This window comes from Hypanus sabinus, chromosome 11 (assembly GCF_030144855.1).
Source record: "Hypanus sabinus isolate sHypSab1 chromosome 11, sHypSab1.hap1, whole genome shotgun sequence".
In the NCBI taxonomy this organism is placed as follows: domain Eukaryota; kingdom Metazoa; phylum Chordata; class Chondrichthyes; order Myliobatiformes; family Dasyatidae; genus Hypanus; species Hypanus sabinus.
The window spans coordinates 72,098,147-72,124,714 of NC_082716.1; the positions used below are offsets into that span (position 1 = coordinate 72,098,147).

Sequence of the window (26,568 nt, forward strand, 5' to 3'; positions counted from 1 at the left end):
TACAGAAGTTGATGATAGAATTGATTGTGATGAATACGTGATCCTGTGCTTTGTAAAGGAAGTAGCAGAGATCTAAGACAAAGAAGTTAGTCCAAATATTTCAGGTTTAACAACATCCATACTAGCTATGTTCACCAATGTTGCTAGTCAAAAATGTCACCTATAGCAGTATGCATTTCAGTTTGAAAGTGGAAATACCAAAATTTCTATCAGTTAAATTATGCCATGTTAAACTACATAGTTTCATGTTGAGCTTAAAACCAATGAGGGAACATGTGTTTGTGTCATACCTGCTCTGAAATCTTGATAGAAAATTCAGTGCCATGTCTCAGGAAGTGCAGAGAATAGCTGAGAGATGTTCAGGTAATCGTTTGCCAACTTAAAGAGTTGCAAACTAGATTTAAAAAAATAAAGTCTCACTGAGAATTTTTAAAAACAAACTCATTGATGGCTTGTTAATTTAGTTTTAAAAAATGTTTTTTTTTAACATTTACAAAATTAAAGGTCTGAAATTTTAAGAAGTTTTAATGTGTTTAAAAGGAAGAGTTGGAATAAAGTTACCTCACCTTTAACTGGAATTGTGACCTCAAATTCTATCTGATTTTTTTCCTCATTTTTGTGGGTGAAACAAGTTCCCATTCGTCCCAAACCCACTGGTAGGAAATACCCTTTGTGGGTGTACTGGAGGGACTGACATGCCAGCCCTCCTGAAGGAAAAGCTTTCCCATGTTTTCAGTAAGTTGGGTCTGGGAGGCTAGTAAAGATGTGCAATTTTTTTTTCATGTTGAAAGGTCAGTTCACTTTAGACAAACTGCAAAATCCGGTCTGGTACTACATCTTAATAAATCACTGTCCAGGAATCGGCTGGTGTACTATCTAAACCTGGGCACTACGTTTTAGGAAAATGGCAAGTCCTTAAAGACAGTGCAGAGGAGATTAATTAGAATAGTGGCAGGGTGAAGGCTTTAGTTATGTGAAAAGATTTGTGCAATTGGTTTGCTCTTAGAGCAGGAAAGGTTAAGGGGAGATTAAAGAACAGTGTCCAAAATTACGTGCCAGTTTGATGATGCAAATAATGAGAAATGGTCAGTGCAACCAATAATGAACAGGCACGTGCGAGGCAATTGCCAAAAGAACTAGCGGGAAAATGAGCAAGTATTTCTTTTATTACTGTGGCTTAAACCTGCTGCCCACAGTGCTGGAAGCAGCTTTAGTGGTAGCTTTCTTCAGATACTTGGACGTATACTCAAAGACAAAACATTTGTGGACCTACAGAGTAGGAGCCAAGGAGAAGGATAGTTCTGTCAAATGGTCATCATAGGGCATCTTTATTGTATAATTGTACAATTTCATTCATTGTGGTAAGCTGAACAGTAGCTCTCTGGATACAAGATTTACAAGACTATATTAAGTGGAGACAGTAACAGCATTGGCGATTCATATGTGCAGGGGAAGCATAATTAAATACACAGCAACAAAAAATGGTTGAGTAACTAGAAAACAGATATCTTGACACAGGATTTTAATTGAATCTATTACAATGTAATCTGATGAAAAATATAAAGTCAGAGATATAACAGGGTACAGACTGGTTGGCCTATAGTGTCAAGACCAACCATAAACACCTATTTGTTCTAAACCTCTATTCATGCCTATTAAATCTCACCAGTTTCTACTGCCCACCAGTGTACAGGTGGATACTGACAGCAGCCAGTTTGCACAACTTTGGGATGTCTGAGCAAACTGGAGCACCCAAAGGGAAAAACATGCATTCACAGGGAGCTAGAAAATTCAATACACAAAGTACAAGAGATCAGGTTTGAACCCAGGTTTCTGATGCTGTTACGCAGCACCCCACTAATTCTGCCACTGTGCCACTCCTAATTAAATAATTTGAGTAAGTTTTTAAATAGCACACCAATAAAGGCATTTGGATGGATGAAATTCAGTCTTTGTTAAGTCTCTATCAAAGTCCCTTACCTCTCATTATTTTATCATAGATTTAGTTGTTGCCTAGTGATCGCCTTACTTAAAGTCAAAACATTGTTGTTACATACAGTACCTCAGAATAACAGCTACAAACCTTGTGTACCCTGATTCCACAGTGAAGCAGCAAGAATTGAAGAAAAAAAATCTCCATGGTAACAACAAAGTTGTAACTTTGATAGGTAATTGGATATATTTGCACTTGTTTTTGAGTGTGACATCCAAGAGTAGAATGTATTCCTTGTTGCTTGGAGATGAGGCTTAGAGCAAAGACTTTCTGCAGCCTCGCTACACGACTGTTTGTAACACAAAAAATCTCATGGCATGACACGAGATCTTGGATTGGTTACAGTACTATGGATTAAAGCAAATTGTCTTGGAATGGTGTTTACACTTGATGCAATGGATTTTATTAGCAAAAAGGTACAGCCAGTTCTGTTGTTTTGTACATCAGGATATTATATAGCTGAGATATTATTTTATCTAAGGCTTTAGGGAGGTGTGTATTAGAATATATTCAGACTCTAAACACATGGCTTAGTCATTTATTGGAACATTGAACACAGAACAGTAACTGCACAGTACAGGCCTTTCAGCCTACGATGTTGTGCTGACCTTTTAACCTATTCCAAGATCAATCTAGTACTTTCTTCCCACATAGTCCTCCATTTTTCTATCATCCTTGTGCCTGTCTAAGAGACTCTTAAATCTCCCTGTTGTATCCACCTCCATCAACACCTCTGGCAGTGCATTCCACACACTTACCACTCTGTGTTTTTTTTAAAAAAAACACCTACTTCTGAAATTTTTATGTTTCGTAACTTCAAAACATTAATTCAAAGCAAACACGGGAGTCCAAATATATGAGTGTAACTTCATCTTTTCCTTAAGTGAGGCGTGCACAAATTGCATGGTAGCATGATGACATAGGCAGTTAATGTATTTTTATATGAAACTCCCTGGTCTCCTTGGCTGTGTAAGTCTAGGGAAAACACTCTGCAGTCTCCCAAACCCATGAGATTGAGACGGCTGTCCCACCCCAAACCCCGGTTTGTGTGGATGCTGTGTCATTTGCTACCCTGTTAGAAATTAGTGCCATGAAATAACAGACAGTACACTGCATACGATTATAAGAATTAAATTTATGAATCTTAACTGAAGAATAACAAAAAGAAAAGGGCCCATTCTAATTAAACAGTCCAATGTGCACAAGCTAGAGCTCATTTTCAGCTTCTCTGTCACTCATGTGCTGGGCCCTCGGTCAACGTGAAATCACACACCACCTTCTGATCGTCACTCACAATCCATCTCGAACAAACAGGTCTCCCACAGGGTCATATCCTTTCAGCGGTTCTCCCCAGCGTCTTCTCTCTTCATCATCTGCCAAACCAAACCAAAAAACCTCAAGATCAACCTCAGTGTCCCTCACCAAGAAAACCTTCCCCTAATTGTACCATCCTAAATGGATGCCCCACATTCCTTATTTTCAACAATAACCCAAATAGGCTGCCAGCAGAACAGACTGCTCTTACAGAACTGCTAAATGAAATACATACAGCATAACAGTCAAAATATGAATCAAGGCATTACTTATAATGTGGGACCCCAAGCATGGGAGAATGAACCCTGCGCGCCCCCCCCCCCCCCCCCCCCCAAGACTATGGTCAATGCACTCCTAGAAGATAGTGGTGCGGCCAATGTAGATGAACTGAACACACTGATGAGGGAGAGGGAGAAGTGGAGAGTTCATCATCATGCCCAACGCCGGCCCCCTAGGCCTGAGTTGACGTAGTAGTTGTAGCATTTCATATATATGACAGGTAATTATTTATTCTTTATGAATCCTGAATTTTTCCATTTACAGCCTTTTTTTTTAAACTTGATTTTGTCTTCAAGAAAAAACATACGGGAGACTGAAAAGCAGGTCTGGCCTTGTCTTTAAGTGTATCATGTGTTGTAGCATGATGCAAAGGCAATTAATGTGTTTTACATATAACTTGTAATTAATTATTTAAATTAACAAGATTGCGTAATCAAACAATATATATTCAAGATTACTCAAACAATATTGAAATATTAAATATGCAACAGATATCACCCCTATGCTTTCCTCCAATCACCTTATAATCATGCCTTCCTGTATTAGCCAGCTTGACCTTGGGGAAACAATGCTGTCTGTCCGCTCTGTCTATACCTCTTATCATACACACTTCCATCCATCAAATCACCTCTTATTCTCCTTTGCTCCATAGAGAAAAGCTCAAGCCTGCTAAACCTCTCTTCATAAAACATTCTCTCTATTCGAGCATCCAGGTGAATTTCCTCTGTATCCTGTACAAAGCTTACACTTCTTTCCTAAACTGAGGCAACCAGAACTGAACATGATACTCCCAAGTATTCATGTAGGCATATGTACTCCTACACAACTTCTTCGAAGATCTGCAGATCTATTGTATTAATAACTGGGCTATTCCCAATCACACATGGTGGCATTGTCTTTAGGAGAGCAGAATGCTCGTGACAGGACACCCACAGGACATTATGCCAGTGGACATTTTGTGGAGGACAATTGAAAATCCTGTGGGTTTTCCTCTCAACTATTGTGATTTAGCTGCTGTTGGAAAGGATGGCAACTTAAAAAAAAATTACATAGATTAATTTCAGTGTTTTTAATTGCTTCGAAGCATGTGTGCATCTTCAATAAACAACATACACAAATACTCAAATGACAGTGGCAGCTTTGACTAAAGGTGAGCTCAAGGATTTGGCCTCTTATTATGGGAACGATGCAGCTGTTATGGAACCAACTGCCAGAGGAAGTATAGGCTGAATGTATATATGAAGTATGTGGCCAGGTACATGGATGACAAGCAGATGAACTCAGCCTTTTTTTTAATGCCTTGGACCAGTACCATTCAGCGAGGGGTCTGTGGATCCCAGGTTGGGAATCATCTGGTTTAGAGAAATATGGGCCACATGCTGGGAAATAGATTAATTTGAATATGTGTCTTATCGACATGGATGTGTATGGGCCAAAGACCCTTTTCTCCCCCCATGCTATGAAATGTCCAGCATTGACTTGGACCATACTAGACGAAACATGAGAACCCAGAGCTCTGGCAACCAGTGATCGAAGGGTGGAGTTAGATCTGCCCCTTGTGTTAAACTACAACTTGCTTCTCCCACCACACCATGGAAATGATTTATTTATGAATCAAAAAGTAAGTCAGAGTCAGGAGTGTATTCACGTTAACCACATTTGTCAAAAGCAGCTGTAGCTACAAGGGGAGAAAAAGGAGACACAGACTACTTGCTTGCATATTATCCTGCTCCACCTTGAGATAAGCTGCTTCATGGTTTGCAGAGCGACTCCTCTGCAGTGATGTGACTGATGGTAGAACTGTGTATTTAATTTACTTCTCAATTTGGGACTTAATGCATAGGTTGACCTTGCTGAAAAGGTGGTTGTAATCTATGAGGATTAAAAATGAGTTTCAAGAACCTTGGTTTAAAAAATAAAGTGTTTCACTCTCAACATAATTTTTTAAGTTGTCAAAATTTAACTTCAAGGTGGAAGTGCCCTCTTCAAAATACTATCCTTTAGGATTATTTTTTTTTAAAGTCATGCTGTTTATATTTGACAGTTTTATCCAATTTCAAATATTTCATAACCATTAGGTCTTGTTTTTACAGTAGGAAAAATAATTAATTGCAGTGGTAGATAAATTTTGACAGTTTAGTATGACACTGAAATGCAAAACATTGTTTATATAAGATCTTTGAATCAGGGTTAAAAAAACTATTATAAACCATGAATCATGTTTAATCTAGTAGTGAAAATGGAATCTGAAAATGCTTTATTTTGCACTTGTGTACATGGTGACTGAACATAATAGTAGATAAATAATGTTTATTTCTTCAGTGCATTAACTACATGTTGCACTCAAAGGTAACTGTTGGAGATTGAAAATTGCTATCTGTGTGAAATCAAAAGGACAAATATCATAATAAAATCTTTTAAATAAAGATAAACATGCCATTGTTGATACAACCCTAAATTAAAAACCACCCATTATATAGATTATACTTTTTGTGAGGTTTCTTTCCTAGTTGGTCAGGTATCTTGTACTCGGTGCGTCAATAACTTATTAGCTATCATAACAGCATCTTGTCAAGACTATCCAAGTCCTCATCTTTGTGCAATAGTGAAGGAATATTGTGCTATCAGAAATACTATGAGGGGTAGTCTCTAGAATGAGATGTTAAGCCAGCTGCCATTTCAATCAGAAGCAAAATATCCCAAGGTGCTCTTTAAAAAGAACCGTGTTCTGGTGTCCAGGCCAATACTTCACTCTCAGGCAACATAATGGATGAAGTGCACAAATTGACTGCCATGTTTCCTATGTTACAATAGTTGACTGTGCTTCAAAATATTCTAATAATTCAAGACCACCTGAGAATGTCTTGATGGCATGAAAAGTGCCTTTAAAGTCCAATTCTTTATTGCCTCTCTGGGAAGCATTTATATTTCTTTATCATTTTTTTAAAAAAATACAAGCTTGAATAAAATGTCTGTTGATAATATTGGAGCATCAAGCCCTTTATAAATATCAGTTTCAAATACTTTATACCTGTCATTGAATTTTGAACATATTTTGAGAAGAACATTAATGATGGATTAGTTTTCAAGATGGCAATATTAATCTTATTCCATGCTATAAAATGTAATCTATTCCTCAGAAGCCTCCAAGGTATGTTTAACTTGTATTTTCTTCATTCTTTAATTTTTGTTCAGTGTTAATCAGTTCTTATTAATGAAGCATTTCTAATTCTGTTCAGAACTGTCCTCAGTATTCCTGCATACAGTGAAATGCAGATGTAGTTAAATCTGTGCTGCCTTGCCAGCCAAACCAAAATAAATGCTATTATCTACCTGGGTGTAGACCTTCATTTATATGATTTTCAGATGATAGAAAATACACAAGTTAGTTAATTAAGACCATATTTTTGGGGAATAGAATTTATTAAACATTCAAACTAAACAATAGACATTCTTTCATCATGTTTCCTATGCCTAGGGCTAGAACCAAATGTTCTTCTTGTAGCCATACAGCCAACTATGATCAATGTTCGTAGTTTTCAGAGTTCCTAAAGAACTAGAAGTATTTGTTTTTGAATTTGAATTATTTGTGTGTAGTTTCGCCTAACCACTGAACCACCAGGAGAAATTTGTAATTCCATTCTTATTATTACCCAAGTTACTTTTTTTTTTGCAGGATACACATTTGTGGGTTGATAGTGTGATTGCTATTCAGAGTTTGGAATTCTACAGGGAGGCAATAGCTAATGTTTGTTAAAAATATAACCAGAAATCTTACGTCAAAAACACAAGAGATTTTAAAGATGCTGAAAACCCAGAGCAATACTGGGAGGAACCCAGCAGGTCAGGCAGCATCTATAGAGACGAATAAAGAGCCAACATTTTGTGCAGAGACCCTTCATCAGCAATTTATATTGCGTTGAAGCACAAAACACACAGTGTGTGTTGCAGAAATCTTTCGTATCTTGATTGTGTTAAAAACCGTGCTGTCTTCCATCTTGAAGCTTCCAGCTCGTCTGAAGGGTTCATTGCAGTCATTTCTAAAAGATGCCCTCTTATACCATGTACAGATTGGCATATTGATTAATCTGTGGCAATTCCACATGAATTCAGGGCTTGGTGTCAAGGAGGAAGATAACACAGAGACAGACCTGTCTTGGTCTCCACATGTGGTGAAATGTGGGAATGTGAGCCGATACTTGTAAAGTAAATCAACTGTTTCACTCAAAAAGCTGCAGACATCGTTCTTCTTAGTCCAATCCATAGGGAGGTGCCATGGTTCTCTTCAATTTCCGATACTGAACCCAAACCTAACAATTCTAAAGAGCTACCTGTGCATTTAGAAGGGGTTGAATGTAACTGAGATCCTTCAGTCTCATTGCTTTGTGTACCAGCCTTGCACTGCCTGAGGAAGACCATGAGCTCTAATGATTGACAGAACATCGCAGCTACTGCTCGGCACAGGGTCCTTGTGGTGGTGTGGGACTTCCCTACTCACTTTCCCTTTATAAGCAGATGCATGTGGTTTAAGTATCAGCGGGAAATGAGCTAGTTGGAAAGAGTGTTGCAGGATCTTTGCCTGGAGCTGGGAAAGCACATCTGGAGTCTTTCCTTACACAGCGTTACAGCAGAATTCCCATCACTTCTCACAAAACATCTTCCACCTCCCTCCCACAACAATGAGAATAGACTGGTGGTACTCCAGAACCTGCACTTCCCACTGATAATTGATGTTAATGGTAGCTTCAATTAAGAAACGATGAACCATAAATGTTCTTCTGTGGAAAGTGCCTTTGTAAAAGACTATTCATGTGGTAAACAGTCACAAGTAATCAAAGCTATGCTTTTGTTAATATCATGCAAGCAAACCCTAGAATTAGGGCAGTGTAGATCATTATCAATTCTGTTCAGATAGTTTCCAACCTGATGGCATGGACATTGATTTCTCTGACAATTGGTAACCTTTCCCCTCTGTTCTCCCTCCACCCCTTTTATTTTTCTCCCATTATGGTGACCCTGAAACCATTCTGTGCTCGTCCCCTGTCCCTGACCTCCCTCTGTTTCCCCACCTCCTTTTCTTTATTCCATGGTCTTCTGTCCTCTCCTGTCAGTTTTCTTCTTCAGCTCTTTGCCTCTTCCACATTACCTCACAGTTTCTCACATCAACCTCTCCCCCACCCACCCACCGTCGCCTTCCCCGGCTAGCTTGTACTTCTCCCTCTACCTCTTATTCTGGCATCTGCTTCCTTCCTTTCCAATCCTGATGAAACATCTCCATCTGAAATGCTGGCACAGTTCCAACTGTTTATTTCCATCCCTAAGTGCTCCTGACCCATGAATTGGAGTTGTTTGTAAATTAGACAGATTAAAATAGGTGATTTCTTTCTCTGAAGGACATTAATGAACTAATGAATCTGTTTAAAAATGTAAACATGAGGAAATCTGCAGATGCTGGAAATTCAAGCAACACACACAAAATGCCGGTGGAACGCAGCAGGCCAGGCAGCATCTATAGGAAGAAGTGCAGTTGACGTTTCGGGCCGAGACCCTTCACCAGGACTAACTGAAAGAAGAGATAGTAAGAGATTTGAAAGTGGGAGGGGTGGTGGAGATTGGAAATGATAGGAGAAGACAGGAGGGGGAAGGATGAAGCTAAAAGCTGGAAAGGTGATTGGCAAAAGGCATACACAGCTGGAGAAGGGAAAGGGTCACGGGATGGGAGGCCTAGGGAGAAAGAAAGTGGGAGGGGAGCACCAGAGGGAGATGGAGCAGGCAAAGGAATGATTGTGAGAGGGACAGAGAGAGAAAAAAGACTCCTTGCCCACTCTCCATCTCCCTCTGCTCCCCTCCCCTTTTCTTTCTCCCTAGGCCTCTCTTCCCAAGATCCTTTCCCTTCTCCAGCTGTGTATCCCTTTTGCCAATCAACTTTCCAGCTCTTAGCTTCATCCCTCCCCCTCCTGTGTTCTCCTATCATTTCTGCTGCCCGACCTGCTGAGTTCATAGAGCTTGTTTGTACGTGTTGATTTGACCACAGCATCTGCAGTGTACTTTGTGTTTCCTATAGATGCTGCCTGGCCTGCGTTCCACTGGCATTTAGTGTGAGTTGTTGTAATGAGTGAGGATTATTTGGAGATTTCATGGTTTTCATTACTAATCTGAGCAACTGGAAAAGTCAGGGCATCAGTTGCATTGGAAGTGGTATTTATTGCTGTCTGTAGGGATGGGACTGGCATACGTCTGACAGAAGGATTTACCAAAACAAAAGTGTACAATTGCAGACCTATTTGTGAAGGCAAATTGGTGATGTGAAAGGCTTAGAAATGCCAGGTATTTGTTTAAGTCGAGTAAAGAAGTTAATGCTGGGAGGTGGCACTGCATCTTGATCTTATTTTGCATTGCAAGGAATTACTGCAGGGATAAGTGGCAGTGAAGTAAATCAAAGAAACTGTGTTCAGTGGGGTGACACACATATAAGACACAGGCCAGATCTGAAAAGGTTTGTTTTATGCAAATAGATGTAAAGTGTTGGTGGGTTACTCTGGGAAGATAAGTAAGAAGCTCTGACAGTTTAGAGGACATCTACGTTCTGCATTTGACTATATCTTTTTGAAACTAAACAGGCAACCTTGGGGAATGAGGTAGGAACACTTATTAGTTTGCCAGTGGAGTTCAAGGGGAACTGAATAAGGTTGGCTGAAAGAAGGTGATTGTAGTTTGCTTTCAAGGAATTTGCTGGAGAGAAGATAAGTGAAAAAAGGATGAAGCTGTATGGGTTTTTGCTTCTAAAGATGGCAGTGATGGGCGCCTCAGTCGGCCTTTAAGTTTATTCCAAAGAACTGCAAAGTAAGGATGTTGGCAGGAGAATAAAATAAATGAGAGACTTTCGCGTCCCTTTCTGGATGCTCCAAAGTGCTCTCTAGCCAGTGAAATACAGCTGACAAACAGTTATTTAAGTCAACATGTGCAGAAATGTTTTCATGACCAGCAATATGATAATGATAAAATTTATTTTTACAGTGATGTTAATGAAGGGATGGCAAAGTGGCCAGGGATCTGAGGATATCTTCCTTAATATAAAAGATGGTGCATTGGGGTGCTTTGCTTTCAAATAAAAAGAACAGATGGGGCTTCGGTTTGATAACTCATCAGAAAGATGGCACCTCAAAGAGTGCAACATTGATTCAGTTGAGCGCCAGCCTAAATGTTCTTCTCTGGGCTTTATCATGGAACTAGAATTCATAACTTCCAAGGTACAGCGGAAGTGGGAACTTAAATTTCAGATTCAACTTTGCTCTATTGCTTGAGTAGTGGGAACTTGATCACACAATTATAGATCTTTTCTGGAAAGTATCCCAGAAGAGTGAAGCGAACAATGGTAAAGTTGTATGATATGCGAATGAGAGATGTGGCCATGAGAGAAAAAAAATGAGGACAATGCACTCAGTAGGGCTTGTGACCTGAATAATGAATTAGAAAAGGAACTTGGTTTGTACTGTCTGACTTTATAAATAGAGTACATACAAGGAGAGAACAGTCAGTGGTTCTGGTTGATGCAAGGTTCATGAGGTGAAGCAGACTTACAGGGAATACATTATAAGGTGCACCGAAAGCTCATGCCTCTGTTTGGAGTCAGACTCAGAAAGGAAATGGAGTGCTCTGGAAAAATTTGGTGGGAGGGGGCAGTGGGAGGAAAATCAATATCTCAATTTTTTTCCCCATTTGAAACACAGACCAATTTATGGAAACGTAAATTCGCTTGAAGGTGGTTGCAGAAGTGATTCTTTCTGTTCTGAAATAAGTACTTTTAAGTGGGAAGTACCAAGGTTCAGTTTTAATCATTGAGTATTTTAAGTAAATGACTCTAATTATCTAATTTGAAAGATATATCTTCCAATAATTCTGCAACTAAATTTACTCTGACTTAATATACATCTAGTTAATGATTTGCAACCCATTATGTATGTATCAAGTGGGTCATTTTATTTTAGCCTTTAATACATCAGGAAAATTTGACCCTAATGTTATTTAAGCAGTTGCTTGTCATTGTGGAAAAGGATGCTTAACACCATCAGCAGTGTTATCTTGATATAGAAGTCTAAGTAACAGACAGAAGCAAAGGGAAAACAGTGCAAAATTTAAAATGGTCACCATTTCAGCTATCTTCATGCATCATGCTATTTCCTGGCAAGTAATACTATACTTGTCTTTTCACAAAGTTTTTTATGTTTATGTAAGCTTTACTTTTTAAAACTGGCTTAGAGGGAAATTTCTGTATTGGTATAATTTCAAGTGAAAGCAAAGAGTAATTCAGTCATGTATTTATGACCTGGTAAATATCTTGTAATCTTTTGCAGTTATTTGCCTTGGTTTGAAGTTTACTACAAGCTGTTGAACACCTTAGCAGACCTTCTGGTTAAAGAGCAGGTAAACTATTTGCTTGTGCCTCTTATGTTTCATGGTTCATTTAACTTGTTAAATTACATGATGCACAAACAGAATTATTTACATTCATTACCATAATCCCAACAGCAAATTCAGGTGTGAAAATCAATTTCTATACCATTCTAGCTGGAAAATGTAATTTTGAAGTCAGATTGGACTGTAAAAATAAAATTGGAATTGTGTCTTGAACCAACAAGCAAAAGTTGCCGACGTCAATGAACAACTTAAATTGCAACACTGATCTATTAAGCACATGGATGATTATTTCCGTGTATTTAGTCTACTAACAAGTATTTATTAATACCATCTAGTTTATTGGAAATTTTTTGTTTTGTTCACTGAACTCCAGCAGCAATACACTTGATAGAAGTATTTGCATTACCTAAAGTTATGAACATCAATTGAATGTTAAGTTATTCTGTGATAATCATTTACAATTTACAGATGATTGACTTATTCTTGCCAGTGACTCTAGGGTGGGGGAGGGGTGGAGAATGGATTTTTTAAAAAAAGGCAATTCCCTCAACAATAACTTGGCTTACAGGAACCTTCTTGCAGCAATTGTACCAAAGATCAGAGCAACAAACTGGCCATAACCCAAGTGTGTCAGATGAAGCACCATATTGAACCTATGGATTAAATCTTGAACAGCCCACAAAGCCTTGCATTCTTGCTTAGTTTGATGTTGGAGCTCTGCAGAATATTGAATGCTTTTGACATTCAGAAAGATTTGCAATCCATTCAATCACTTAGTCTTTTTACATGGAAGAATTATGCACTTAAAACATGAACTGTTAGATGAAGTCAAATTTAAAACTACCTATATACACAATAACTCTTGTTTATCCACTCTCTACCGAAATCATTGGAATGAAACCCCCTACACTAGGCCTAACCCTGGCACAGGTCGTTCATATGATTGTACCAGACTCTATGAAGTTCATCTTCATAATGCATTCTTGAAAAATACTTCAAATAGCTGACAACAACTTTGAGTTTCTGTGTCTGTGGAGAGACTGTAGAGGTTGCTGTCAATTAGACTTGGAAATATCAGCAGTTAGCCAGCTGATTGCCAGTATTTCTTCATTAGATCTGTTCCATTTGATTAACTCCTAATTTTCCCTCAACTTGCAATGAGAAACAAAATATTGACTCCAAGAGCTCATGTACTAAGATAGAAGCTTGTGAAAGATCTAAGCATTTACCATGCTTCTATTGACTTGAAAAGCTTTTGAAATCTATCCTAAAAACACATCTGCTACCATATGGCAGTGATTTGAAAGGACTTAAGGTTCATATTGCAAGTTGTTGCTATTTCTCAACTTTTGTTCTCCAGGTAGTAACTGGTCTGTGCTCTTGAGGTAATAACCTGTCCAACTACAAATCATGGAAATGTACAGCATGAAAGATGACAATGCTGAAGATGACCATTAATTACATTTGACTGCTGTTTTGCTCAGGGACCTGCAGATGTGTTACTTTTGAATATATATTACGTAGTTCTCTTTTGAAAGCCACAACTAAAATTGCATCTGCAATATTTTAAGACAGATCTTTTCATAACACAACTACTTGCTGCATTAAAAACCCTCACTTCATGCTTTGATCTTTAACACTCAAAATTATGTGTTTTGGTTCCGAAGCTCTCTGCTGACGGGGACATTTCCTCTGAATTTGTCCATGTTAATGACTTGTACACATCTTTATATCCTTTCTCGAGCTTCTCCACTGAAAGAGAACAAGCCCTACTCCACCAGTTAATCCTCATAAATGAAATCTTTCATGTTGGAACTATGTTAGCAGAATTCCCTCTTGACCTTTACATCTTTCCTAAGGTGTGGTGACCAGAAAGACACCCAGTACTCAATTATAGGCTAATTGATACTTTATAAAAAGTTACTGTCTCTACCTTACTTTAATATTGTTTGTGAATCCCACTACCAAGTGCTTTGTAAATCACTTTCTCAACTTATCATGCCATCTTTAACTATTTCAGTACATATAGGCTGTGGTTGTCTGCTCTGGAACCCTGTTAAGAAAAAAAACATTCAGTTTATTCAGTTTCCTGCCAAAATTTCTCACTTTGCACTTCCTTCTAGTAATTTAATCTGCCACTCATTTGCCTATTCCAGTCATTTTGAAGTCTGTTAGCCTGAGCCAATCTGATAACCACAATTGAAATCTTTCTACCATATTTGTGCTGCAGTCCATTAATGAAGTAGCAGTGATCCCTGCACCAAGCCTGTGGACATCTTCAGTGTTTCTCCTGTAACACATGGTTCAATGGCACTTCTCAATCTCCATGACAGATCCTGTGATGCCTCCTTCCTCCAGTCTGAAGAGCAAGTTTTTACAATTACTCTGCATTCTGTCTTTGTGAATTCCTTATCTGTTCAGATACTAATGGGTTTCAGTCTATTTAGGATCTTATCAGTCCACATCTCTAACTTCTACTACATTAGCTTCATCAACTCTTCTTGTAACTCATTCAAAAATGATCAGATTAGGAAATAATAACACTTACAGTGTGTGTTAGTTGTTTGTTATTTAGTCAGAGATCTGTAAATGTCCATTTTTGTTATAGCTCCTGCCAGGCCTGTGGTAGTTCGTTACTCTCTGCATTCCTTCTTGAAGAGAGTCATGGTCACTATTTTGACCATCGCCTTTCATAGTGAGGATTGGAAGAAAATAACAAACTCTTTTGTACCTTCTATCCCTCTATCCTTCAGGAATATAAGATACATGCTAAACAGGCCATGTGATGAATTCACTATCATCGTAGATATCCTCCCTGTGGCTGCCTTCCTCCCCTCCCCTTCTCTCCTGCCCTAGCAGCTCCCTGGTCCCCGCCTCTCCTCCACTTCCCCTCCCTGACAGCTTCTGCTCTCTCAACAACCTCTCACTTTACCATCACCTTGATTGCATCCTCTCCTTTAGCAAAGAAAGATGCAGATTATTCACCAAGTATTTCAAACGTGCCATCAACTGCATATAGTGGGATCTTATTGATTGTTCACAAGGCCCATTCCTTTTAGTACCTCACTAACATTCACATGGCCTTGAAAACTTATAGATTTATTTTTTATGTTAAGTGCTAACTTATTTTGATATTCTCATTTTACCTCTTTTTACTCACTTCCCCTCTGAGCTTTCGGTGTTCAGCCACATTCTCACTTACACTTCCAACATAATGGAAATCATGCATCCACTTTTTACATTATATTACTTCAAACCGGCATTGATTACATTATCTTTTCACTCTCTTTGAAAGCTGTCAGTTTTTTCTAACAGTTTTGTCTGCCAATCTTTAACCTCAGGTTATCTGGACTGGATCCCCTTTTATTCTACTGAAGTTAGTGCTCATTTAGTTATTAAGTTCTAATTTGGTTAATCCTTTTTTCCCATTACTGATCAAAATCTTTTGATTCTATGATTATAACCCTTCAAATATTTCTCCTAGCACAACTCCTTCTCTAAAGCTAGATCCATAATGCATGTTCCCCTCTAAGACAATAGGGCACTGAACAGGGAAGTTCTTAACTACATTCTAAAGCGATTCCTCCCTCTCGGCCCAGCTCCCACCCCTCACCCTCTAGTTCCTTTCACACTATCTTAATCAATACTGAGGTGGTTAAAAGTCCTTTTGTATTTCGTGGATTGTGCACCTCAATGTGATCTTTTCCTCCTCATCAGTGGACTAACCCTGCCTTCTTCTCCCTGTGGATTATAATATTTGAAAGTGCTAATGCTAAATTAAATGTAAGATATCAATCTCAATGGGTACAGAATGGTGCCCAGAATAAATCTATTAATTTAAAAATAAATTTATTTCCATTGCTTTAGTTAATATCAAATTGACATTTGATATTTTGTTCAAAAATAAATTGCTTTTTATAAATAGACTTCAAAATAAATAGACTTTTTAAGCTTTGCTTTTGAGTTGGGTAGAGAAAATAATTACAGATAATATTTACAGTATACTTACTTTAGAAGAATGAATTGTATCATCATTGGGATGGTGCATAGAGGACAAATTGTTTCTGCTTAATTCTTAATTTTCAGTCTTTGATTCCATTTAAGATAAGTTCCTAATATCTAATTTGTGAAAATTCTTATTTGACTTGCAGGAAAATGACTTGAATGATATTTTACAAACGTTATACAAACATGAGGTGCCATTGCCTAATACTCCTGTCAATCTCAGCCTGGTAGGTTTACTTTTACATTTGCTTACTTTAAAGACAAACTCATATTTTAGCAATTTCAGACATTGGTCCAGTTTTGTGTGCCATAGGCAAAAGCAAACAGGACTCCTCAGTGCTTTATATTTAAGTAACCAGCAAAAGCTTTTCATTTCCTGCCTTGGTTTTAAATTTGGTAGCCCACTATGTGATAGTTTAGTAATAGCTCTGTATTATTTATCTTAACATTTTTCACACAGCAATTCAGCAATTTACTTTTGAAAAACTCTAAAATTGTATTCTATTAAGTGCAGAAAAGAAGTTGGTGCAAAGTAAGTTGTTGTTTTTAACAGATAGTTAAGTTAAATTCAACTATCATTATTTGTAAAATTTTCAATTCTGTTATTTTATGAGCTCACATTTGGAACTGAATATGAATTCATATTTTGGTCTTAGTTACCAGTTGAACTTCACTTTGTTAAAGAGGTTGGCTACACTTCAAGATATTGGAGCCGAGTCTGTCAATACAATATAAGATGAAGAAACACAGATGGTTATCTTTGCACTTTCATAAAGACAGCGCATTTGTTTACTGGAAGAGCAGTCGGAGGGTATTGCTGTAGTTTTAAGACAGTTGTGAGTTGCTGATGTTAACATTTTTTTAACTAGAACTGTGCTGTGTATTATCATGTTATCAGTGCTCCATATCTATGCTACTTCGAAGTTAAGCAGCCTTCCAGTCAACTCACATTAATGGAAGGATATTCTTATCCAGCAAATCAGTAATTAACATAAAACATGAAAAGTAAAAGGAAAATACAAACATACAATGATTATTGCTCTGACAAAAAAAATTGGTGAAGGGTTGACACCAACCTCCATATTTGGATAGAAGGAGGTAGGTTGTAAGCAGCATTATAGAGATTAGGAAAAGTCAAGCTACTTTAGGAGGGAATTCCAGCACAGATACCTCGGAGTGCTGGAGGGCAGGAAGATGAAAAAGATAACAGAGTGAAACAAGGAGAAGGACTTTAAAACTGATGTAATTATTAACTGATGGCCATCTTATCAGTGAGTACGTGATTATTGGGTGTGTAAATCTTGGTCTCTGCCCAAGGACAGAATACAGGCAGTCCCCAAGTTACAAACGTCCGACGTACAGACAACTCGTACTTACGAACCGAGGAAGGAGAACGCCATTGGCCATTTTAAGTTGGATCGCAATGCTGTCCGCCATTTTAAGTCGTTGCCACTGACACTGTTGAGTATGTAACTTTGTATATGGCTTAAATTTTTCTTAGCAAGATTCACCCTGACCCTGCCCCCACCACCTTTTCCGGTCAGCTGGTGGTGCAGTATGATCAGCGCCAGGTTTGAAACAGACCGCTCCCAAGCGCGCCAGGTTGATGTCGATCCAGTGACTCCTGTACCATCCGTGCTGGGTTGATGTCAAGCTCACAACTCAACCTCATAAAAAAAACACTACCACCTCCTGTTTAAATTCTCTCACAGAATATTGTGGAGGATCAAATACCCAAACCCAACACAGCCCCATCTTGTCCCATTTAACTTGTCTCAGAGCGGTGGAGTTTAGGACCTGGGGAATTCAGTGCGGTGGTCCTCAGGACCCAGCGGAGCTTGGCAGCTGGCGGAGGTCGGGACCTGCCGCCCACAGTGTTTCTCTTCCATTGACGGGAAGTGATCGCGATTGAAAATAAAGTGGAAATAATAAAGCATTTGGAAAGAGGTGAAACACCATCGGTCATTAGAAAAGCATTAGGCTACAGTTGGTCAATGATCGGAACAATTTTAAAGGATAACGGATAAAGTGAGGATAATGGAGCATGTGAAAGGCCCTGCCCCGATGAAAACTACAATTATTACTAAGCAACACAGTGGTTTAATTATTGGAATACATATGCTTCTTAAGTGTTTTATATGCATAAAAAGGTAAAATATATACTATATACTAAGACAAGCATCTGACTAACTGACGCTAAATAATACCGGATGTACTTGTTCCGACTTACTTACAAATCTGACTTAAAGACAGACTCAGGAACGGAACTCGTCTGTAACCCGGGGACTGCCTGTAGTGATAGAAGATATCTAGTTATGGAAGGGCACAGAAGAAATCAGCCAGGATCTTCTTGGAACAGAGAATCCTGAGGGATTAGGTTTACAGCAGATGAGATAAGTAGAATTTGTTGAATTAGAAATGGGAGTCTGGAAATTTCAAACTCTATCCTGCATAATATTTATGAATGCATTTTAGAGAGAACTGACCATTGTATGAAAATAATTGTTATTTTGACAATGTTGAGTTGTTTGCTTTACTCACTTATGATCCGCTTTTCTTATTCTTGGGAGGTTTCTCAGAATTGAGGACGACTTGCTTCACTCCAAATTTTGGAGATTCTGAGGTAGCAGTTCTAAGCCTCCACCTATGGCTGATGGGGCAGGTTACTTCTGCTGCCTTTGTAGGGGCTCTGTGCACTTCTAACTCATGGACTGAAGGTTCTTGAAGCCATCCCAAGACTGAAACAGGACTTTCAATTAAAAAGGGCATTAAGTCAGCAATCTAATTTCCAAGCAGTAATTTTGTTACACACTATTTCTTAATTATCATTCGATTTCATAGATTTGCTTATATTGCTCATTTATTCAAGTTAGACTTTAGCACTCTGAGAAAGCTGTTTGCAAATTTTCTTCGTGATGCAGCATATTGAATTTTGTGGTTAACATCACTTATACCATGGAACAGAAAAATTTCAAATAACTTTTCGCAAATGTTATTTAAAATGGGCAACAACACTAATTTGCACTGCTTGTCGTTAATTGGCATTAAATATATATTTTGCTGCATTGCTGGTATGCCAAATTGGGCATATTCTGCCTCTTCCCAATAGCTGAAAAGCTTTCTCAGAGTGCTCAAGTTTAACTTGGATAAATAAGTGATATGAGCATCTGTAAAACCAACTGAACTATAAATAAGACATAATGTGTAACAAAATTAGCTTGAAAACTATGCCATCTGAAGGTCCTTTTCTATTGAAGGACCTGTCCCAGTCCTTGGATCTGCTGCACATTCCACAGAGCGAGTTCCCAGCCAAATGGAGTGGATGAATCCACATAAAGTCCTGGCTTTCTCTGGTCTGGTGTGATACCACAATGTTGGAAAACTCTGTGGGGTTAAGAGTGACTGGTACCAGTTGCAAGCAAGGTAGTTTGTTGTCCAGGAGCCAGAGTGCTGGGGAAGCAGTTCTGTCTGTGGAATGCAAACATTCACTCCTGAAGATAGGGTGATCTGTGAGGGCAGAGTAACGAGATGTCTATTCCACAAAGGTGCTTCTTTCCCCTATTATCATTTTGCTGTTGGTATATTCTGAGTTTTAAGTTGTCACTGAACGTTTACAATTTGTGAGTGTCCGTGACTTCAAAGAGCCATTTGTAACAATACAAAGCAAATTAATTGGTATTATAGGTATGTATCTTTCTTTGTACTTGTTCTTATTGTAATATAAATTTTTGTTAATGTATGATGCTTCACAAGTCTATGTAAATACTGTATTTCAGAATATGAATGGAGCATTGCTCTGGAAACTTCGACTGTTTTCTTTAAAGTCAGACCACATGTAATACTTTGTGTATAGGTTGCCTGCTCCTAGATCACAGCATAGGTATTATTATCTTTCTGAGGATTAGTAAGGAGCAATTATAATTCCAGACACCTGGAACCAAACAGAAGGAAATGTTCAGGGATTTCCTTTGGGAGCTGGAAGAAAGATCATAAAGTTTTTAGAGTCCTAGAAAAGTACAGACAGAAACAGGTCTTTCGGCTCATCTCGCCTGTGCCGAACCATTTAAACTGCCTACTTCCATAGACCTGCATCCAGATAATTGCCCTCCATCCATGTCAATATCCAAACTCCTCTTCAGCGTTGAAATCAAGCTCGCATGCACCACTTGCACTGTCAGCTCATTCCACACTCTCATGACTCTTTGAGTAAAGGGGTTTCTCCCCAATGTTCCCCTTAAACATTTCACCTTTTACCCTTAATCCATGACCTCTACTTGTAGTTCCACCCAACTTCAGTGGAAAAAGCCTGCTTGAATTTACCCTGTCTATACTCCTTATAAATTTGTGTATCTCTATTAACTTTATTCTGAATCTACTACTTTCCAAGAAGTAAAGTCCTGACCTATTCAATCTTTCCATATAGCTCAGGTTCTCCAGTCCCAGCAACATCCTTATAAATTTTCTTTGTACTCTTCCAATCTTATTTATATCTTCCCTGTAGATAGGTGACCAAAACTGCACACAGTATTCCAAATTAGGCCTCACCAACATCTTGTCCAACTTCAACTTAACATCCCATCTCCTATATTCCGTACTTTGATTTATGGAGGCTAATGTGCTAAAAGCTTTCTTTTTGACCCTATCTACCTGTGCAACTTCTTCAATTAATTATGTTCCAGTTTTCCCAGATCCCTTTATTCTACTGTGGTACTCAGTGCCATACCATCTACTGTGTAAGACCTACCTTGGCTGATCCTCCCGAAGTACCATACCTCACACTTGTCTGCATTAAATTCCATCTGTCATTTTTCCAGGTGGTTCAGATCCTCTGCAAGCTCTGATGGTCTTCCTAGCTGTCCACTACACCACCAATCTTGGTGATGTCCTCAAACTTGCTGTTCTAATTAACCATATTATCATCCAAATCATTGATACAAATGATAAACAACAATGGACCCAGTGCTGATCACTGTGGCACATCGCTAGTCCCAGTCCCCCAGTCAGTAAAGCAACCATCTACTACCACTCTTTGGCTTTTCCCACAAAGCCAATATCTAATCCAGTCTACTACCTCATTTTAAATGACAGACAGACAGACATACTTTATTGATCCGGAGGGAAATTGGGTTTCGTTACAGCCACACCAACCAAGAATAGTGTAGAAATAGAGCAATATAAAACCATAAATAATTAAATAATAATAAGTTAATTATGCCAAGTGGAAATAAGTCCAGAACCAGCCTATTGGCTCAGGGTGTCTGACACTCTGAGGGAGGAGTTGTAAAGTTTGATGGCCACAGGCAGGAATGACTTCCTGTGACGCTCAGTGTTACATCTCGGTGGAATGAGTACTCCTGTGCCTAACCAGTACATAATGGAGTGGATGGGAGTCATTGTCCAAGATGGCATGCAACTTGGACAGCATCCTCTTTTCAGACACCACCGTCAGAGAGTCCAGTTCCACCCCCACAACATCACTGGCCTTACGAATGAGTTTGTTGATTCTGTTGGTATCTGCTACCCTCAGCCTGCTGCCCCAGCACACAACAGCAAACATGATAGCACTGGCCACCACAGACCCATAGAACATCCTCAGCATCGTCCAGCAGATGTTAAAGGACCTCAGTCTCCTCAGGAAATAGAGACGGCTCTGACCCTTCTTGTAGACAAGCGACTGAACCTTCTTGACCCACCACCCATACAGGAGCTTGTCAAATGCTTTGCTGAAGTCCATGTAGGCAACATCTTCTGCCTTGCCTTCATCAGCTTTCCTGGGAACATCCTCAAAAGCTGTAGGTCATGTCAAAAGACACGACCTACTGTGCACAAAGCCATGCCCACTATCCTTAATCAGTCCATGTCTATCCAAATAATTATATATCCGGTCCCTTAGAATATCTTCCAATAACTTACTCACTAATGATGCCAGGCTCACCAGCCTATGATTTTTTGGTTTATTTTAGAGCCTTTCTTAAACAGTGGAACAACATTAGCTATCCTCCAATCCTCCGGTACTTCAGCTGTCTCTAAGAATGATTTAAGTATCTCTGCTAGGGCCCCTGCAATTTCTGCATTTGCCTCCCACAGGATCCGAGGGAACACCTTGTCAGATACTGCGGATTTATCCAACCTAATTTGCCTGATGACAGAAATTACACCCCCCCCCCCAACACTGTAATCTTATTAGGGTCTGTGACCTCACTGCTGCTTTGCCTCACTTCTATAAGTGTCTGTGTCCATCTTGTGAGTAAATGCAGATGCAAAAAACCCATTTAAGGTCTCCTTTATCTCTTTTGGCTTTACCATTCTGATCTTCCAGCGGACCAGTTTTGTCCCTTGTAATTCTTTTGCTCTTAACATAGCTGTAGAATCAGGATTCTCCTTCAGCTTATCTGCTAGGGCAACCTCATGGTTTTTGTTTTTAGCCCTTTGATTTCTTTATGCGTTCTCCAGCATTTCTTATACTCCATAAGTACCTCCTATACCTGCTATGCACCTCTTTTTTCTTAACAGGGCCTTAATTTCCCTTGAAAACCAAGGTTCCCTACATTTGTTATCCTTACCTTTTACTCTGACGTGCACATACACATTTTGTACTCTCAAAATTTCACTTTTGAAGGCATCCCACCTACCAAGTACATCTTTGCCAGAAAATAGCCTATCCCCATCCACACTTGCCAGACATTTTCTAATGCTAGGAAAGTTGGCCTTTCTCCAACTTAGAATCTCGATCTGTGAACCAGACTATCTTTTTCCATATTTACTTTGAAACTAATGGCTTTATGATCACTGATGGATAATAAAATTGGGAAGCTGGAGCCCTAGTTCTTGCTACAGCTGAGGCTACACAGCTCCCAAGTCACTCCAACTCTTCATGCCCTTGTGACCATGTCTGCCTAAAAAGAGCAATGGAGGGCAGTGCAGAGATCTGTTGAGGCTATCCACTTTGGTAAGAGGAGCAAGAAGGCAGAATATTACTGTATTTAAATAGTATGAGAATATTGAATGCAGGTTAAATGTATTTGTCTTAAAAGAAAACTGCAAGCAGGTAGAGCTAGTGTTCAAGGGGGCATTGTAAGTTTTTAATCATTATTGCAAGTCAATCTCATATAAACTGAAGGAAGTTTTGCTGCAAGACCTTAGTGGGACAGAACTTGAGGACAGCACTGCAGCTCAAGCACAGAGTCAGTGTGCCAGTTGATGTCCCAACTATTCAGTACGTCTACATAAAAAATGTTGCTGTAGGAAAGCAGTATCCATCATCAAAAATCCTCACCACCCAGACCGTGCTGTTTTCTCGCTGTTGCCATCAGGTAGAAGGTATAAGTACCTCAGGACTCACACCACCAGGTTCAAGAACAGTTTCTACCCCTCAACCATCAGGCTCTTGAACAAAAGAGGATAGCTATACTCATTTAAGGACTCTGTTATATTGTTATTTCATACTTATTATTTATTGCTATTTATTATTATCTGCATTTGCATAATTTGCTTACAGTTAACAGTCCCTGATGTCTACAGTTTACAGTTACTGTTCTATGAATTTTCCAGGTATGCCCGCAGAAAAAGTATTTCAGGGTTGTATGTGGTGATATGCATGTGCTCTTATAATAAAATTTATTTTGAACTTTGAACAGAGACACACAGTTTTCATCTGTGTGCTCTGGCTTCCTTCTATGTGCCAAAGATGTGTGGATTAATAGACCACTGTTACTTGTTCCTAGTGTTCAGGTTAGTGAGGGAATCTTGGGGGGGGGGGTGGATTTGATGGTAATATTGAGATCAGCGTAGGATATTGTAAAAGTCTACTGAATAGTTGAGGAGGATACGGTGAACTGAAGGGCCTGTTTCTGTGCTGTAAAACTCTGACTCTGTAACTCCTGGAGTAGTGTGTAAAGTTTTGATCACATTAAAGAGAAGATATACTTGGAAGCAATGCAAGAACATCCACTGGATTGATTCTTGTCAGAACGGGATGATTTCATGTTGCTGTATTGACCTTATCTTCATGTTGAACTCTATTATGCTGAAGGAGCTTGGCAGGATAGACATTGTGGGGATATTCTCCATACTGGCACAGCTTAGCACTGGGTACATGGTTTCAGAAGAAATTGTTTTCCAAGTCAGACAGCTAGGAGACAAATTACTTCTCTTTGTGGTTGTGGGTCTTTGTAAATCGCAACCCCAGAGAGATATGAAACTTGAGATCACCGAATACATTCAAGATAAATTTCTTGATGCAGAGTGCAAGATTGCCACCAGGTTGCAAAAGATCAGGTGATCTGGTAGCAGAGCTTGGAGATTTGGAGTCTGATATTGTTCGGACAAAGGATGAAAGAGGCCGGGAAACAGCTGAATGCATTCATCAAGGCAGTAGATAATTAGTTGAATATTTTAACATTTGAGAAGGAACAAAAAATTAATGGCAAATTTGTAAGTGAGCATGTTCAGAATTATAAGATTTGACTGTACTGACAGCAAACCATTTCCTGTTTCCTGCCCACGGGCACAAGATATGAGCTGTATCACCTGATTTGAATGTGAGCGATGAAGAAACTGGAAGTAAAAGCTGAATTGAGGAAGAAAGATTTTAAGCAGGATTTCTGTACTTGCAGAGAATTATTAATTTCCTTCAAGTAGACAGTTGTCCAAGTACTGCAACTTCTGCTTGGCATCCGACTGTCGTGAAGGGTAATGGGTGATGATGATCATTGTCGTAAATGTGGATGGAAGATATGGAGATTCTGAGATGCCTAGTCAACAAGATCCCCCTCTTGGCCTTACAGTGTAGTCCAAAGGAAAGCTTATGAAGCAATACATTTGGCTGCAGCTTGACTGCAGGAGCTGCCTGCAGGATGTTCAGTGATTCCAGGCACTTCAAGGGCTCCACTCCGGATTTACCTTCTGGGTTTACTCCAATAGTCTTTGTTTCTCCCAAGGCTGCCCACAATGCAGTAGGGCTATTTACCCATAGTTGGGGGAATCTGGTTCATGAGCACCAGGGTGTGTCTACACACTTGCGAGCCTGTTTGCTACGTGTGCAGGGGCCAGACCACCTCCCTGTCCTCTATAGTTCAGTCTGAGTCCGAAAGGAGTTCAGTTTCCGTGTGTCACCAGTGAAGAGGCACTACATGAGGCTTGCTGTTGCAGAAGCTATGTACTGGCTGGGAGAGACTTGCACACTCAGCTCTCCTTTTCACAAGACTGCCGGCCAGCAGTGGAAGCTGAAAGTCAGAGCGACAAGCACTCCCCACTACACTACCACACTAGACGCACCACAGTAACTTATACTTCTGATGTAATTGCTCAAACTCAGTGCACTGTTGTATCATTTAAACAGTTCCCTGAGTAACTTGCCGCCAGCGCAGAAGGTTAAAGGTTCAAATACACTTCAGGGAATTGAGTTGAAAATTGTAGGTTGACATTCCCATCCTGCGATGAAGAATTGTTGCTCAGTGTGAGTTGACATATTTTGTATCTGATTTTAAACAGAAGTCCCATCTGACTACACAGGTGTACGTAAAGGATCCCATGGTACTAATTCAAAGAGCAGAGGGATATACCTCTGGTGCCCTGCTAAATATTTATCTCTGTTTCAACACCATTAAAACAGATGAACAGGTCATTACCACATTAAAAATGCATGGTTGTTTTAATTATTTCCAACTGTTGGTAAAGGTGGAAAGGTTTTCTAACAGCAAGAGTTGTTAGAAGACCGTTGTGGCAACGTGTGGCCAGGGCTTTGGTTGCTATTGCCTGTAGTCTACCCACTGCTTATCACAGAATCATGGCATGCATTGGGAGTCACAATCATTTAATGAGGTCACGTGAGAGACTGCAATGCAATGCAATTCTACCTGTTAAAAATTAATCTCTTATTTGATCTTATGAGTTTTTTTTGTGTGGGTCTCATTAGCATTAGTTGTTCATCCTTTTTCATGTTGAGCACTATGTACCAAAATTTCTTCTTTAAAACATCTCTGTTGAACATTCCATTCAAAGCATGGCAATTCATTCAAAACAGCAGTTCTTTGTCAGATCACCGGAGTGACAACCTACATTTTTTTAAGTTGGTTCTCTGGAGTAAGGTTTGAACCTCCGGTTTTCTGTGGAAAGTTACTGCCTAAGCCACTTACTTGATTAAAAAAAATGTGCACCCAACAATGGTGATTTCCATCAAAATGTAACTTGTAAGCTAAGAGAACTTGCGAGTTAAAGCAACATAATAGTTCTCCGTAAGTGTTGGAGCCATTGGTCTTTTCTGATACCTGCTTTTATTTCTGTTTCTTCATTGATGTTTAAATAATGTGAAAATCCATGTAGTCATGGACAGGATGCAGGAAGTGGCTTATTGTCTGGACAGTCAGATCTCAAGCTTTTGAGAAAGCTCTTGCACTACCTTTCCGTCACAGTGGTATGCAAAAGTTTGCCATCAAGAAGGAGGTCTGTGAGCCTCAGGAATAGTTATTACTTGTCAGCCATCAGGCACTTAAACCAGAGGGCATAGTTTCACTTGGCCCATCACTGAACTGATTCCACAACCTATGGATTCACCTTCA

At 39.2% G+C, this 26,568-nt stretch overlaps 1 protein-coding gene across 3 annotated transcripts in view; it reads left to right on the forward strand.

Annotated features, from left to right (window-relative positions):
• The window catches only part of dennd1b (DENN/MADD domain containing 1B), a 325,846-nt gene that overhangs the window by 177,562 nt on the left and 121,716 nt on the right, over window positions 1-26,568 (forward strand). For all 3 annotated transcript variants that reach the window (XM_059984700.1, XM_059984699.1, XM_059984702.1), the window contains 2 exons: window positions 11,941-12,010; window positions 16,156-16,236. In XM_059984700.1, coding sequence (XP_059840683.1) covers window positions 11,941-12,010; window positions 16,156-16,236 — 151 coding nt within the window. The remainder of the gene's footprint in view (window positions 1-11,940; window positions 12,011-16,155; window positions 16,237-26,568) is intronic.